At 45.0% G+C, this 12594-nt stretch overlaps 4 protein-coding genes across 4 annotated transcripts; 2 read left to right on the top strand and 2 right to left on the bottom strand.

Annotated features, from left to right (window-relative positions):
- Window positions 1–468: 468 nt before the first annotated feature.
- On the top strand, window positions 469–2337 carry L228DRAFT_285551 (MFS general substrate transporter; the record flags this gene model as incomplete). Its single annotated transcript, XM_018336349.1, has 7 exons — window positions 469–606; window positions 665–819; window positions 911–1188; window positions 1259–1289; window positions 1355–1907; window positions 1978–2101; window positions 2162–2337. The coding sequence occupies 7 exons, from the start codon at window positions 469–471 to the stop codon at window positions 2335–2337; spliced, it is 1455 nt and encodes a 484-aa protein (XP_018185158.1).
- A 1753-nt stretch (window positions 2338–4090) lies between these two features.
- L228DRAFT_263476 (6-phosphogluconate dehydrogenase) lies at window positions 4091–5675 on the bottom strand (the record flags this gene model as incomplete). The annotated part of the gene is made up of 5 exons (XM_018334495.1): window positions 4091–4357; window positions 4459–4628; window positions 4758–4929; window positions 5123–5288; window positions 5448–5675. The coding sequence occupies 5 exons, from the start codon at window positions 5673–5675 to the stop codon at window positions 4107–4109; spliced, it is 987 nt and encodes a 328-aa protein (XP_018185157.1). The 3' UTR covers window positions 4091–4106.
- Window positions 5676–6663: 988 nt separating this feature from the next.
- L228DRAFT_285549 (elongation factor EF-1 gamma subunit) lies at window positions 6664–7780 on the top strand (the record flags this gene model as incomplete). Its single annotated transcript, XM_018336348.1, has 3 exons — window positions 6664–6901; window positions 7057–7355; window positions 7552–7780. 3 exons carry the CDS (start codon window positions 6664–6666, stop codon window positions 7681–7683), a joined length of 669 nt encoding a protein of 222 aa, XP_018185156.1. The 3' UTR covers window positions 7684–7780.
- L228DRAFT_36905 (hypothetical protein) lies at window positions 7552–11017 on the bottom strand. Its single transcript, XM_018336529.1, has 12 exons — window positions 10621–11017; window positions 10528–10555; window positions 10413–10476; window positions 10224–10356; window positions 10142–10173; window positions 9861–10077; window positions 9680–9761; window positions 9397–9607; window positions 8988–9330; window positions 8595–8931; window positions 8455–8528; window positions 7552–8394 (listed from the first exon to the last, which is right to left on the bottom strand). The coding sequence occupies exons 1-12, from the start codon at window positions 10696–10698 to the stop codon at window positions 7924–7926; spliced, it is 2070 nt and encodes a 689-aa protein (XP_018185155.1). The 5' UTR covers window positions 10699–11017; the 3' UTR covers window positions 7552–7923.
- Window positions 11018–12594: the final 1577 nt, after the last annotated feature.

Raw genomic sequence — 12594 nt, 5'->3', positions numbered from 1 at the left:
CGTTAGGTAATACCTTGCCGCCGTGGGTCTGGAAGTTGCTTATCAGTGTGGTGGAGTGAACATCGCCACGCTAACTGTAAATGAGAAACACTGATGGAGCTCCACCTTAACGATAGGTACCCAGGTATACTATTACAGGTACCTTTTGTTGGTGACGTTTCGAGTATTCCCTAACCAACTAAGGGTACGTACCCGCTATTGGAGACCCTAATTGATCCGGCTCCCGCTCACTATCTCGATAGGCCGCCCCATCTAATTAGGCCGACAGCGTCTCTTGCCCTAGCCAATGGTTCCTCCCCCACAAAGTATCCTCCATAATGATAGTGAAGAAGTTGAGATTCTTGATATAATGTCCTCAGTTTCACCCTTCAAGATGTTGTTTGAATCACCTCATCTACGTACACGCTTGTTCAATTTGCTCCCCCAAACAGTCTTTGATTTTTTTGACACCATTTCACCTCCCAGGAGATGGTCCCCCACCAGTCTCAAAAATGGTATCACCGCTGGGCCTGGTACGAACCGGGCATGTCAAAGGCAGAGAAACTCCTGTTGTTCAAGTTGGATTTGATGATTTTGACCTTTGGTTGCTTGACATTCTTTACCAAGGTTGGCTTGATCTATCAACAGATGTGCAAATGTCGGATCATTAACCTCTATCAAATAGTTTCTTGATCTTCAAGCTTTCCAAAATGCCTATGTCACGGGCATGAAGGAGACGACACACATGGAGGGTAATGATCTACAGTATACGACGGGTGTTTTTCAAGCTGGCTACTGTTTGGCCATGATCCCTTCAAATCTCTTGCTCACACGTGTCCCGTAAGTTGTTCTTCCTTCGATCCAGGAAAATCAAGAAAATATACGCCTCGAAAAATTGCTTACATTTTGTCTCTTTTCTATTTTCTTTTAGCCCGAACATCCTCATCCCGTCATTTGAATTGGTCTGGGGTGTTTTGACCCTGCTTACGGCCTTTGTTAAAGACGTCAAGCACGTGTACATTGTGCGATTCTTTAGTGGCATTTTTGAATGTGTTGCATATCCAGGCGTCATTTATTGCATTGGCTGCTGGTACAAACGTTCAGAGATTTCTCGTCGCCTCAGCCTTTTCTATATCTCTGGACCTCTTGGTACCATGTTTGCTGGCTATTTTCAGGCTGCGTGTTACTCTCATCTCAATGGCAAAAACGGTAAGAATTAAAATGAATGGAAAAACCCTTATTTTCAATCGACCTTCTGCTTACATTTTTGAAATTATAGGTCTTGAGGGCTGGAGTTGGCTCTTTATTGTGTAAGTCATGATTGTTCTTGAACCAAATTCAAAGGTCTACCAAGTGCTAACCATGCAATCGATAGTTGCGGATGCATCACCTTGCCTGTTGCTATCTTCGGTGCCATTGTCTTTCCAGCCCGCCCGGATTCAGCGAGGCCGAGCTGGTGGCTCACGGCGGACCAGATTGATCTGGCGCGTAGCCGAATGGCATTGGACGGAAATAATGCGCCCAAGGTCAAATTGAGCGGAGCGGCCATTGCAAAGACATTCAAATCGTGGCGGTGGTATGCTTTTGTGCTGCTCTACATTGTCTTCAACCAGGCAATGATTACCAACGGTCAACCTTTCAGTCTGTATCTGAAGGCACACAACCATGTCTATTCGGAAACGCAGATCAACGATCTACCCACTGGACAGAGCGCCATATCCATTATTACTGCGCTCATTGCTTGCTACTGGGCTGACGCGTCCGGGCTTCGCTGGCTCCCTTCTTTTTGCATCTGCATTTGCATGACTGTTGGCTCCATATGCATGGCGGTCTGGCATATTCCCGTCGGACTCAAATTTTTCGCCTTTTATATTGCCGGAATGGGAGGTGCCCTGAATCCGCTTTTCATGTCTTGGTCATCCGAAGTCGTAAGTTCCACACACCACAAGTCAGAAATACTTTTACACATGACACAAGACTAATAGCATCTCACATTAGACAATCAACTCCGCCGAGGAACGAGCTATTGTCATTGCCAGCATGAATGCTTTCGGTCAAGCATTGCTTGCCGGTCTCAACATTGTAACCTTTCCCACGCCCAAAGCTCCTCGCTTCGAGTTTGGTATGTTTCACTTCGTTGACTTTTTTCTTATCCCAACATGAATTGACAATAACTCTACAGGATGGTACTGGGTCATGGCCAACAATATTGCTCAAATTTTCCTGGTTGTGGGCATCCAGTTCCTCTACCGGCGCGATAAGCAAAAGATTCAAATCATAGAAGGAACAGATAGTCCTGCTGGAGATGACTACGAACGTTCGGTCGAAATCACCACCAAAAAGGACATTGAGCCGTAACGATGGATGGCTAAGCTAAGTGTGGGAAAGCTCGCAGCAGTGTAAGACTATTTTGGAAATGGATATTAACGATATCGGTCTGTGGTCAATTGGTGTTGGGAGTTGTCAGTTGAGGACTCTTGCAACCAAAGTCAAGTAGTGCTGTTCAGGGTTCTATCTTTTTGATTTCATGTTTTCTCCCCGCCCCTCATTTATGTTTTTTTCTATTTTCTTGTTGCTTTCATAGCTTGTCTTTTCACTTAAGATACCCGGGGTTGTCAGTTGGGGATCCTTGGTTTCGTTCTCGATATGACATACAGCCTTTGTTTTAGCAATGAACATTTATAGTACTCCTGATTACCAGCGAGCTGTTTCAATCTATAGCTTTGTGTTCAGAATCGGAAACATTGTGACTTGTGAACTTGAGACCAGTATCAAAAATAGACTCAGTCAATTAAACAAACGGAAACTTTGCCATCATAGACTCATAGTCCTGGCCAGCACTTTTTGTAGCATGACCAGCTCGATGATACAACCTTGTAACAATTTAATGCTTAGACCTATCCTGTCACCCTTCCAATGTTGCCTCAACAGATATGAAGCACCGTCAACTCGATTATCCCATCCATATCTCTAATGAACTTGACGCTCTCCTTGAACGCCTCTGTCTCGCAAAACTTTCTGTGCGCATCACCGCTAGACCAATCGATCAGCGCTACAAACAGAACCCCGCTCTTTTTTCCTGCATCATCTCCTCCTCCTCCTTCTTCTTCTTCTTCTTCTTCTCCTCCTCCCCTCACCGGGAAATGATTCTCCACGCCCCATCCATATTTCACAGCCTTGATCTCGTCGTGTGTACCGTGACTCTCCTTAGTGTTGCTAGAAGGGTCTAACAATAGCTTATGGATGCTGGTATTACTTACAAAAACTCGCTACCTTATTCTCCAGACCTAAATCCAATAGAACATTGCTGGTTTCTTCTTTAAAAAAAAAAAAAGAGGTCTACAACATAGATGATGAGCAAATAGATGACTTTGATATGGAATCAATCAATTATCACAATTTAGGGGATATATGTATAACTACATGCTTTGCTTTACCAAAAAGTCTCTTCAACAGTCTTATTAAGATCATGAGGTCTTGCTCTCAAGCAGTGATAGATGCACAAGGGGGGCCAACAAAATATTAGAAATTTCATGAATTATACTACAGAATCTCAGTCATCCCAATGGTTTATTCAGAACAAATTTTACATGTGTGGTCATGGATCAGATTACAATTAAATATTGTGGGTAGTCGGGATCCGTGATCGGCACTCATTCGTAGCCTAGTACTGTACTGTAGGTAGCCAAGGGTTGATGAACGAATAGTAGGCGGACCATAGCGAGGTTCCTTAACTGTAGTACCGTAGAACGCGAAGGCTGTAGCGACACAATCCTCTCACTTTAAAACTCTCAAGAATGTACAATGCGAAAGATCTGAAGACCAGTTCGGTTTCAATGCTATTTTTTATTTGGACCATATTTTAGGGAAATAAATATCTTATAGAGATTTATTACAAGCGTCTTAAAATATTTACTTCCCAGCACTTCTGATACTTGTAGACCGTAATAGATAACCTTCCAGCCAGATCAATGATATTATTCAAAATTTTATGCTATAATACAATACGGAAGATAGACCAGGTTCTACAAAAAAAAGAAAGAAAGAAAAGGAACGTCAAAAGAAACTCAACCCAATCCCTCCCCCCCCCCCCCCCTTCTCCTCCCTCCTTCCCCCGCTCTCCCGTTCTATAAAGAAGCATCTCTCGCCTTGATCGCATCCGAGAAAAAGTCCAAGCCCGCATCTCTTCGGATGGCGCCATACATGGACGAGCTATCCAAGGGCCGGCCACCGAGCGAGTCTGCAAAGGCCTTGGCCCGCTGCATGTGTTTGAGCGCAGCCTCGAGCGCATCGAGGGTGGTTCCATTTTCCGACGCCACGCGCAAGGCGTGTCGGACATCTTTCAATGCGAGATCCACCCCGAACCCAGCAGATTGGTCTGCTTTCAGTCAGTAAATAGTAAACAGCAAACAACCACATGTTCTGAAAGAAATGATTCCTGGGAGTCAGAAGGAATTAGAGGTTAAGGAGGGGATATACCTATCGGAGGCGCATATGCGCCTGAAGTAATACGTTTCGAATACGAATACACCACTGGGCCAAACATGTCGCCGAGCATGGTCTCGAGGATTTGCGAACCAAGACCGGTCTTTTCGGCAAGGACATGCGCCTCCGAAATGACTTCCATGAAGCTTATGACTATGACGTTTCTATACGAGAAATCAGCCACCGAACAATGTTGATGGAATGCATTGTTGTTTTTCCGGCGCCTTCGATCTTGGGGGGGGGGGGGGTTTTTTTTGTTCAATGGACGGTAAAATATGAATAGCTGAACATACCCGGCTATTTTCAACAGTGTAGATTTCGAAACGTCTTCTCCCATGGGAATAATGGATTTGGCCATGACGCCAACTAGATAGGGCGAGAGTTTTGATGTGGCTGATTCAGGACCGGCAAGTGTGAAGATCAGTTTGCCGGCTTCTGCCATGGCGGATGCTCCAAACACTGGTGCTAGAAAATAATTGTATGTTAGTAAATAATTAAATGATAACTGTTAAACTCAAATGCTGCATGGCAAGGCGGTTGTGCACTTGATCGTTAATGGTGCAAAGACCATGGGAAAAAAAAAGAAAATAAATACAAGGGTGATACACATGAAGAATAAAAAAGGAAAGAAATTTTGAATGAAAAGCATATTACTTACCAGCTACAAACTCTGCATGCGCATCTGTAAGTTTCTTCGCAACACTGATTGTCGTTTCGGGATGAACGGTTGTGGAGTCGACAAAGATTTTTCCTTTTAAACTGCCACTGCTGCCAGAAGCAAGCACTTCGTCTATGACAGAGTTCAGAACCTGGTCATTGCTGACCTGCATAGAACCGTTGTCAGCAATCGACTTGCTGCATAATGGAGCATTGGAAATATTGTAAAGAGGTGTGACCGTGTTGTTTATCGTACCCGAGTGACGAGCCGAAAAAGTGGTTAATATATACGGTATTAAACCAAGAATACAATACACAATACGTACACAAGTAAAAATAATGTCCGAATTGGCAACAACCCCGCCGACAGTCTCATACGGAACTCCGCCGAGAGCCTTGAGGCCATCGCCGCGCGACAAGGTCCGGTTGGTATATGACAGCGGCGGCGCACCTGAAGCTGCGAGATATTTTTGCAGGTTCTTGGACATGCCGATGCCCATGGAGCCAAGGCCGATCCAGCCCAGTCTGGTGTCCGTATTCAATGTTGATGTCATGATTGATGATTTTATGATTCTTTACACTCAGCAGGATTCAGATGCACAAATAATTCAAGAAATCAGAGAAGAGAGTATTGACCGGTATACTGTATACTGTATACTGTACTTAGTATATGACCCGAAAGAAAGAGATGATAAAAATTATTTTTTAATAAAAAGCATATAAATTATCCATGGACCCTGGAATAAGGATCCATTCTACATATGTCTGATCAATTGCGTACTGTTCTGTGTTATGCGCTGTCTGGGTTTCTGGGCGTGCTTCGGGGAAGTGGCGCTCCACCAGGGAAGATAAGGAAATACATGCGCAGGTATCATAGGTCCTGTACCCAGGCGAATCGGAGATTCCGTCATATGCTTTGTGCAATTATAGTTCAAGATACAATAACGGGGATAATTCGTTTGGAAATGCTACTGTATTGTGATTGATGCAGCTAGTTGCCCATGTTGACTCCAAGAATCTGCACCCACGTTTCGGTTATCCCGCAGTATGTCCGCCACGTCCTATAGATAAGGAACTGTTTACATGCTTTCTATGGCTACGGAGTACGTTACGGTAGTGAACTTCATCCCTCCACCCTCCACCCTCCACCCTCCACCCTCCACCTTCTGTCCTCAACTATAATACTTCGGTCCGTTCGGTTAACTTACCGCTACCCTCTTACCAGCCCCACGGCCGCCGGCGGGTGGAGAAAAGCCGAGCTGGAGCCGTTGGAGCTCCTCCTCCAATATCGGAGCTATTGTCTCGGAGATTTTATTAGAGTGTACGGAGTATTGTAGAGGACTTTATTATTATATTTGTCCATTTGTCCATTTGTCCTGTTACTAAAGAGCACACATTTCCAGTTTCCGATCTGTTTCTGATATATCCTTGCAGTCAAATAATATATACTCATATTCTCGTCCTATCTGTTGAGACTCATTCTGCAATTTACCATTATTTCCCATTTGCTATACTGAGTACTTTACTTCGTACCTTATCGAAATGTCGTTCGGCAAACTATACCACTACCCGAATGCGCCGCGCGCGACCATGTGTTTGGTCGTTGCCGCCTTGAACGGGCTCAACGTCGAACTGGTCGAGGCCTGGCCCATCAAGGTCGACCCGTCCAAGGGCGGCGTGGGCGATACCTATCTTGCCAAGTTCCCCACGGGCAAAGTCCCGGCCTTGGAGCGACCAGATGGATATACAGTGTATGAATGTATCGCTGTGGCATATTACCGTAAGTTTTTTTTTTTTTGTCTCTCTTATAAACGTTTGCTGTTTTTCCTAAGTACTTCATATACATTTGCTGTATTTTTTTTTTTCCCTCTATCTATTTTTTCAATTATTTTCTGTTTAAAAATAAATGAATATTAACCTACATCAATGTAATAGTGGCCAAGCAAAACCCCAAAACAACACTCCTAGGCACATCGCTCGAAGAAGAATCGTCAATTCTCCAATGGGCCTCGTTCGCCAACAGCGAGCTGCTCCCGCCCATCATGGCCTGGATCAATCCCGTCGTGGGTAAAGCGCCCTCGAGCCCCGAAATCCTCGCCGCCGCCGAGGCCAACAATGAGAAACTCATTTCCGTGCTCGAGAAGACGCTGCACGGCAAAAAGTATCTGGTCGGTGATAATCTCACGTTGGCCGATCTGTTTGTCGTCGCGGCGCTTGCTCGTGGATATCAATTTGTGAGTTTCTTGTCTTGTCTCCAGGCCCCAGGGCTCAGACTGCCCTTTTAACCGCCCCCAAGCGGCAGCCGTCCACTCCACCCCCTTCCTCCACCCGAAACCAGACCCCCAAGCATTTTTGGACGACTGCCTCTTCTGCCTTTCTGTCCGAACGAGATTAAATCGCACAGACGAGCTAACCATGGGTTGATATCAGATCTTCACGAAAAAGTTCGCCGAGGCGCATCCCAACATCCACGAGTATTATCTCCGCGTGCGCTCCATTCCGGAATATGTCAAGACGAATGGAGAAGCGTATGTATTGGACGAGATTGCCTTTAAGAAATAATTTTGATGATGCATATATTGGGAAGAAAAAAGGGATATTTGGCATTTTGTTATTTAGCGAACATGTAGAATGATTTAATTCTCTTGTCATATGAGGGAAATATCTTTTATAACGTTTTCAATGAGTTGCTTGTAAAGCCTGTATAGATACAGGGGAATCCTTTGAGAGTTGTGATCGCCTTCAAAGTAATACATCTTAACCAGTATCATAATTCGTATCGTATTTCATCCCAACAGTAAATCACTGTTTACAAAGATGTTCGTAATGCTCTTTTGCCTTTTCTAAACTCTCTTGCATCACCAGCTGGACCCATGCTCCTACTGGCCATGTCTCCCGAACCAGAAATGTCGCCAAAAACCATTCGAGAAATTCAATTTCACAACCCACAATTGGCTCTAGACGACGATGTGATACCGACGACAGCTCATCCGCATCGAGCAGCCAGTTGCTATGCACGCTATGAAGGCATGACATGATTGCATTCAGCACGAACATGGAGGGTTTGCGAGCAAGGCTGTCGGGATCCGCATCCAACGATTGCAAGTGCGCCTCGCTCATTGTAAGCCGGACCAATCGCCATCCGACCAAGCAAATTTTGTAGCAGAGAATGGTAGTGAATGGGTCTTCTCTTGAGCCCATGTCTTTTGCTAAGTCTCGGTCATGACTGTCGCACCCGCGGAGTTTCACCATGATGCATTCGAGATTTTCGAGCTTTGGAGAGTCAGCATAGTCACATTCAAAAAGCATTTTGAGACTCTGAGGCGGACGCACGATTCGGAACACGTCACGATCTTCATAAATGTCTCGTGTCTCTCGCCTTCTCGGCATAGCCAAATGCCCAGCCGCTGTATTTGTTCCAATATTAGCTCGCGGATTAAATTCTCGGGTGTGGACGCGTATATAATACATACTTGCCACAGCACAGGGTAAACTTGTCTCCACAATCCCAGTCACAAGCAGCGAGTCGGGGTGGGAAAGCGAAATCGCCGTATAATGCCACAGAATCCAAAAGGTATGCCACATGGGTGAATTTGATTTGGCATTATGAACGTCTGGGCGCGTTGAAAGCCCCAGAAATTCTTCAATTGTCGTGGCCTTGGTGTTTCGTTTTGGAACCAGCTCAGCTATGTTCTTGAGACCTTGCGATATTTGTGTGTACTGGCTGTCTGTGAGGACGGAAAGATTTCTCTGCTGAAATTTCGGTCGTTCCAGCAGACAACTGGCATGAGTAAGCTCTCGCGACATCATCTGTATAAATCGGTTAGCAATTCAATTGGGCAGATAGAGAATAGGTAAGAGCAGACTTGAAGTTGCATAACAAGAATTAGGGCAGCAAAAGGGCTGGACCATAATGAGCGCAGTGTGAGAGGCCCTTTTCTTCGACGATCAGGATTGAGGAAATGCTGCATCGCCAGGTAAAAGCCGCCCTGCGGCGGTGGTGTATCGCCCTCTGAAAAGAGATCATCGTGGTCGTTGAAAGAAGAAAATTGTTGCATCTCAATACGTGACCAATCCTCGGCAGAGGCGGCTCCCCAAAGATCTTCGCTACAAGGCAATTCATACTTGATCTCGAGTGCTGAGACCATTGGACGAAGGTTGCAGAGGATTGAAAACTCTGAGTCGAGAAGATATATTGCGTAAATACATCTATCCAATTGGAGTTTATTAATCAGCACAATATTTGCATGATGTGCTTCGCCGTGAATATCTCACCTTTTTCGGCATTCTAATCGAATAAACGTTTTCCACTTTTGTTCCAGCGAGTCTATTTCATCAAAAGTGCCACCACATGTCTTATTCCTTGTTTCGTCGTAATCGTCATATAGAGAGCTCGATGTGCCATCATGCGACATCTGAAGCTCGTGCATTGCATCAACGAGATCCCGGTGTATTCTTTGCGCCTTCAAGAAGAAACTATCTTCGCCTGCCTGAGGGTCAAAATATGTTCTCACAATTGTTGCAAATGAACGAGATACGGTCTTAAGGGGGTGCTCACCTGAGTAGATACCATAGTATTCAAGTAACAGAAATGTTTGGAGAACCCAGCCCTCTTGGTATCTCGACCTATCTTGCTCGACCTATAGGGCAGGTCAGCTGCTATTGAACCAAAACGCACGAGCCTAAAGCTAAAGGAAAGCAAATTGAGCTCATAAGCTGGAGCAGCATGGCATACATACATATTTATACATGGCAGTCAATGCCGACTGGTAAATATCCGATCTTGGGCAGTCCATTTTTGCATAGCTGTACATGGAGCCGAGACAGACCAAGACTTCCAACATCGGTGTGGGACATGTTTCTAGCTCAAAGCTAGGCTCATGGATGATCGGAAAGTTGCAGAGAAATTTGTCAAAGAAGTTTTGTATGGCTGAACGAGACACAAGGTTCAAAGCACTAAAGCAAGTCAGTATGATCGGACAACATGGAGATAGTGGAAATAGTGTGGGAGTCCAATTACCGAGGTGAACCATCTTCGGATGGTATCGGAGCCTTCCTGAATGAGCATTGCTTTACAAGGTCTCAGAATCGGCCTGACTTACATCCTCAAGTGATATTGACGTTTCAGGTTCGAGGGAGAGAGACGAGAATTCTGGGGCAGGTTGTGCAACCGGAGCTGATTGTGACGACTGACTTGACGGGTGACAGCTCTGAATATGCCTCTTCAAAAGATCACTGGCCAGACCTTAGTACATCGGACACAGTTCATCCATCGGCTCGGGGGGTAAGACCTTCTCGAAAAGCGAGCTTCACAGAGCAAGCAGGCAAATTTCCGTGCAATTGATGCAGTGTGACCTAGTACAACTCAGTATGGCTGTATTTCTGGCAGAGGAACAATCGTCTTACGAGAGTCAATGTGGCGTTTCAAATTTTCCTTGGAGATGATCAGAGAATCAGCAACGTCGTCGAAACGTTTCTGCCACAACGGTCACAACTAACCTGTCTAGTAAAGGCTTTTTGGCATTTGGTGCACCGAAATGGACGGGCCGACAGACTTGCAAAATCCGCCATGGGCATATGAAAGAACAAAATTCAAGCTTCAAATTAATTGCAAGATCTAATGGCAGGAGATTGAAGAGTTTCTTCTTAGGAGCATGGAAGCCATTGCTACAAAAAAGGGCCGCTTGTTGGAGATAGCCAGAGGAACAGATAACTCCATTGGTGGGGACGGTTGTTGGCTTATCAGTTAAGATTCAATTAACGTTAGGGGGGTTGACCACCCACATTCTATACCCGTTACAGTCTATAGCGACCTGCTGTCCCTTGCGGCCGAGGTTGCAGCAAACCAACATGAATGGACGAACCCTTATCTCTTCCACCTAACCCTGCAATCGAGCCTTTGAGTGGCCTTTAAGAATTTGCCTAGAGGATAGACAAGGGCGCGGCAAGACAAAAAAAGAAGAATAATTCTCCGGAGGTTTGGGGTCTTACTCTTGGGGATCACATGTGCAATAAGCAACGTTCTTGATAGTGCGAGTCCCACTCGCGGTGCGATAAGGACCGTGCTGATGATCCCCTCAATGACGCATGATGCTTTTCTCGGGTATCACCGAGCATCTCCTTGGAGACGAATTGTCCAATAAGCGCCGGTGTCGGATATCGGAGTAGCCCCTCAAATAGGGGCAATCTGATTTGATGGTTCGGTCCGTGGTCGCGTCAGGGTCTATTCCCGTCAGTTCCTAATACTCTTAACGTGCAGCAGAAACTACTGACTACGTTGTTTATTTGAGCAATGATAGCGGTGGTTAGAGACGGGAAATGATATTATTTGCCACGCTGTTGTGCTGATGGCCGGCGGGGCAACGCCACTTTTAACCGATGGATCTGATATGTATGGATTTGAGGGTACTATCACCACATTCAATCTCACTCGGAAGGCGCAGGCTGTTCATAGATTGCTGTTCTGCTTAGTTTACGTTGAAAGGATAAGATAGGATACTGTAGATAGGTCTGCACAGACAACAAATCTTTCACTAGTTATACATACATATACCAAATATTACAACACCGACGACGAACGAATGTTACCACTGAAAGTCTTGAAATTGTCCCGACAAAGATAACTATACTAATTAGATATCGATATCAATATATTCATGTACGCCATCATCATCAACGATAGAAGACGCCAAACACACCGACAAAGGATATTCCCGAGACACCACCAGTGCAAAAAAAAGCTTTCAGCATCACCAATTGTTTTAGCCACAGAGAAAAAAAAATTATCCGGAAAAAAACCCCGGTACAGCAGTACAGTGATAATAGAGAACAGAGAAAGGGGGGGGGGAAGGAATAAATAAGGAATTGAAGATTTTAAAAGGAACCAACTTGGTGGCAGCGAAATAAGTGTGGCGGCAGGAAATAAGCAAAAGCAACAAAAGCACCCATTATACACCACCCCTTTTTAAAGCGCACCGTACGTGTGTGTTACTAAATAAGACACTCAAGATGAGAGTCGCAGAGGAAGAAATACTTGATAAGTAAGAAAGAAGAATAAGTGAAAAAGTAGGAAGAAAAGGGAAAATAAGGTAAAGAGATCCACAAGATGGAAGTGAATAGAAAAAGGTAAGAATAGAAATAAATAAGTCAGATCAAAAGATGAGAAAGAAGAATGGTCCGTACTCCTGACCCAGGTCTGTCGCTCTGGGTTCGTCCCTTGCTTTTTCCTTATGTAACGTCCTTTTGGGCCCATACAAGTGTGGTAAGAAAATATGATAGGGCCCGTTCTGAAAGAAATGGTGTCTTCGTATGTTTTAATTGGGAGTAAAACGAAACCGCGTTATATACCCCGCGAGTCCGCGCCGTTTGTCTCCGTCTCTGGGCGCCGTGTCTTAATTACTCCGGTCCATTCTATTGAGAGTCCTGGTAAAGACGAAGCTGAAAGTGCAAGAGAGACGTGTTGATGTAGCCCAC

Source organism: Xylona heveae (assembly GCF_001619985.1).
Source record: "Xylona heveae TC161 unplaced genomic scaffold L228scaffold_12, whole genome shotgun sequence".
In the NCBI taxonomy this organism is placed as follows: Eukaryota; Fungi; Ascomycota; class Xylonomycetes; order Xylonales; family Xylonaceae; genus Xylona; species Xylona heveae.
The sequence above is the reverse complement of the archived record's forward strand: the minus strand, read 5'-3'. Positions and strand labels throughout refer to the sequence as shown.

Excerpts from the sequence above, each read along its gene's own strand:
- L228DRAFT_36905 (XM_018336529.1), bottom strand. The coding sequence starts at position 10,698 with ATGCCCATGGCGGATTTTGCAAGTCTGTCGGCCCGTCCATTTCGGTGC. Across the intron at positions 9,762-9,860 it reads TGACTGCCATGTATAAATAT|GTCGAGCAAGATAGGTCGAG; the intron begins GTATGTATGCCA and ends CCTGCCCTATAG. Across the intron at positions 9,608-9,679 it reads ATACTATGGTATCTACTCAG|GCGAAGATAGTTTCTTCTTG; the intron begins GTGAGCACCCCC and ends ACCCTCAGGCAG.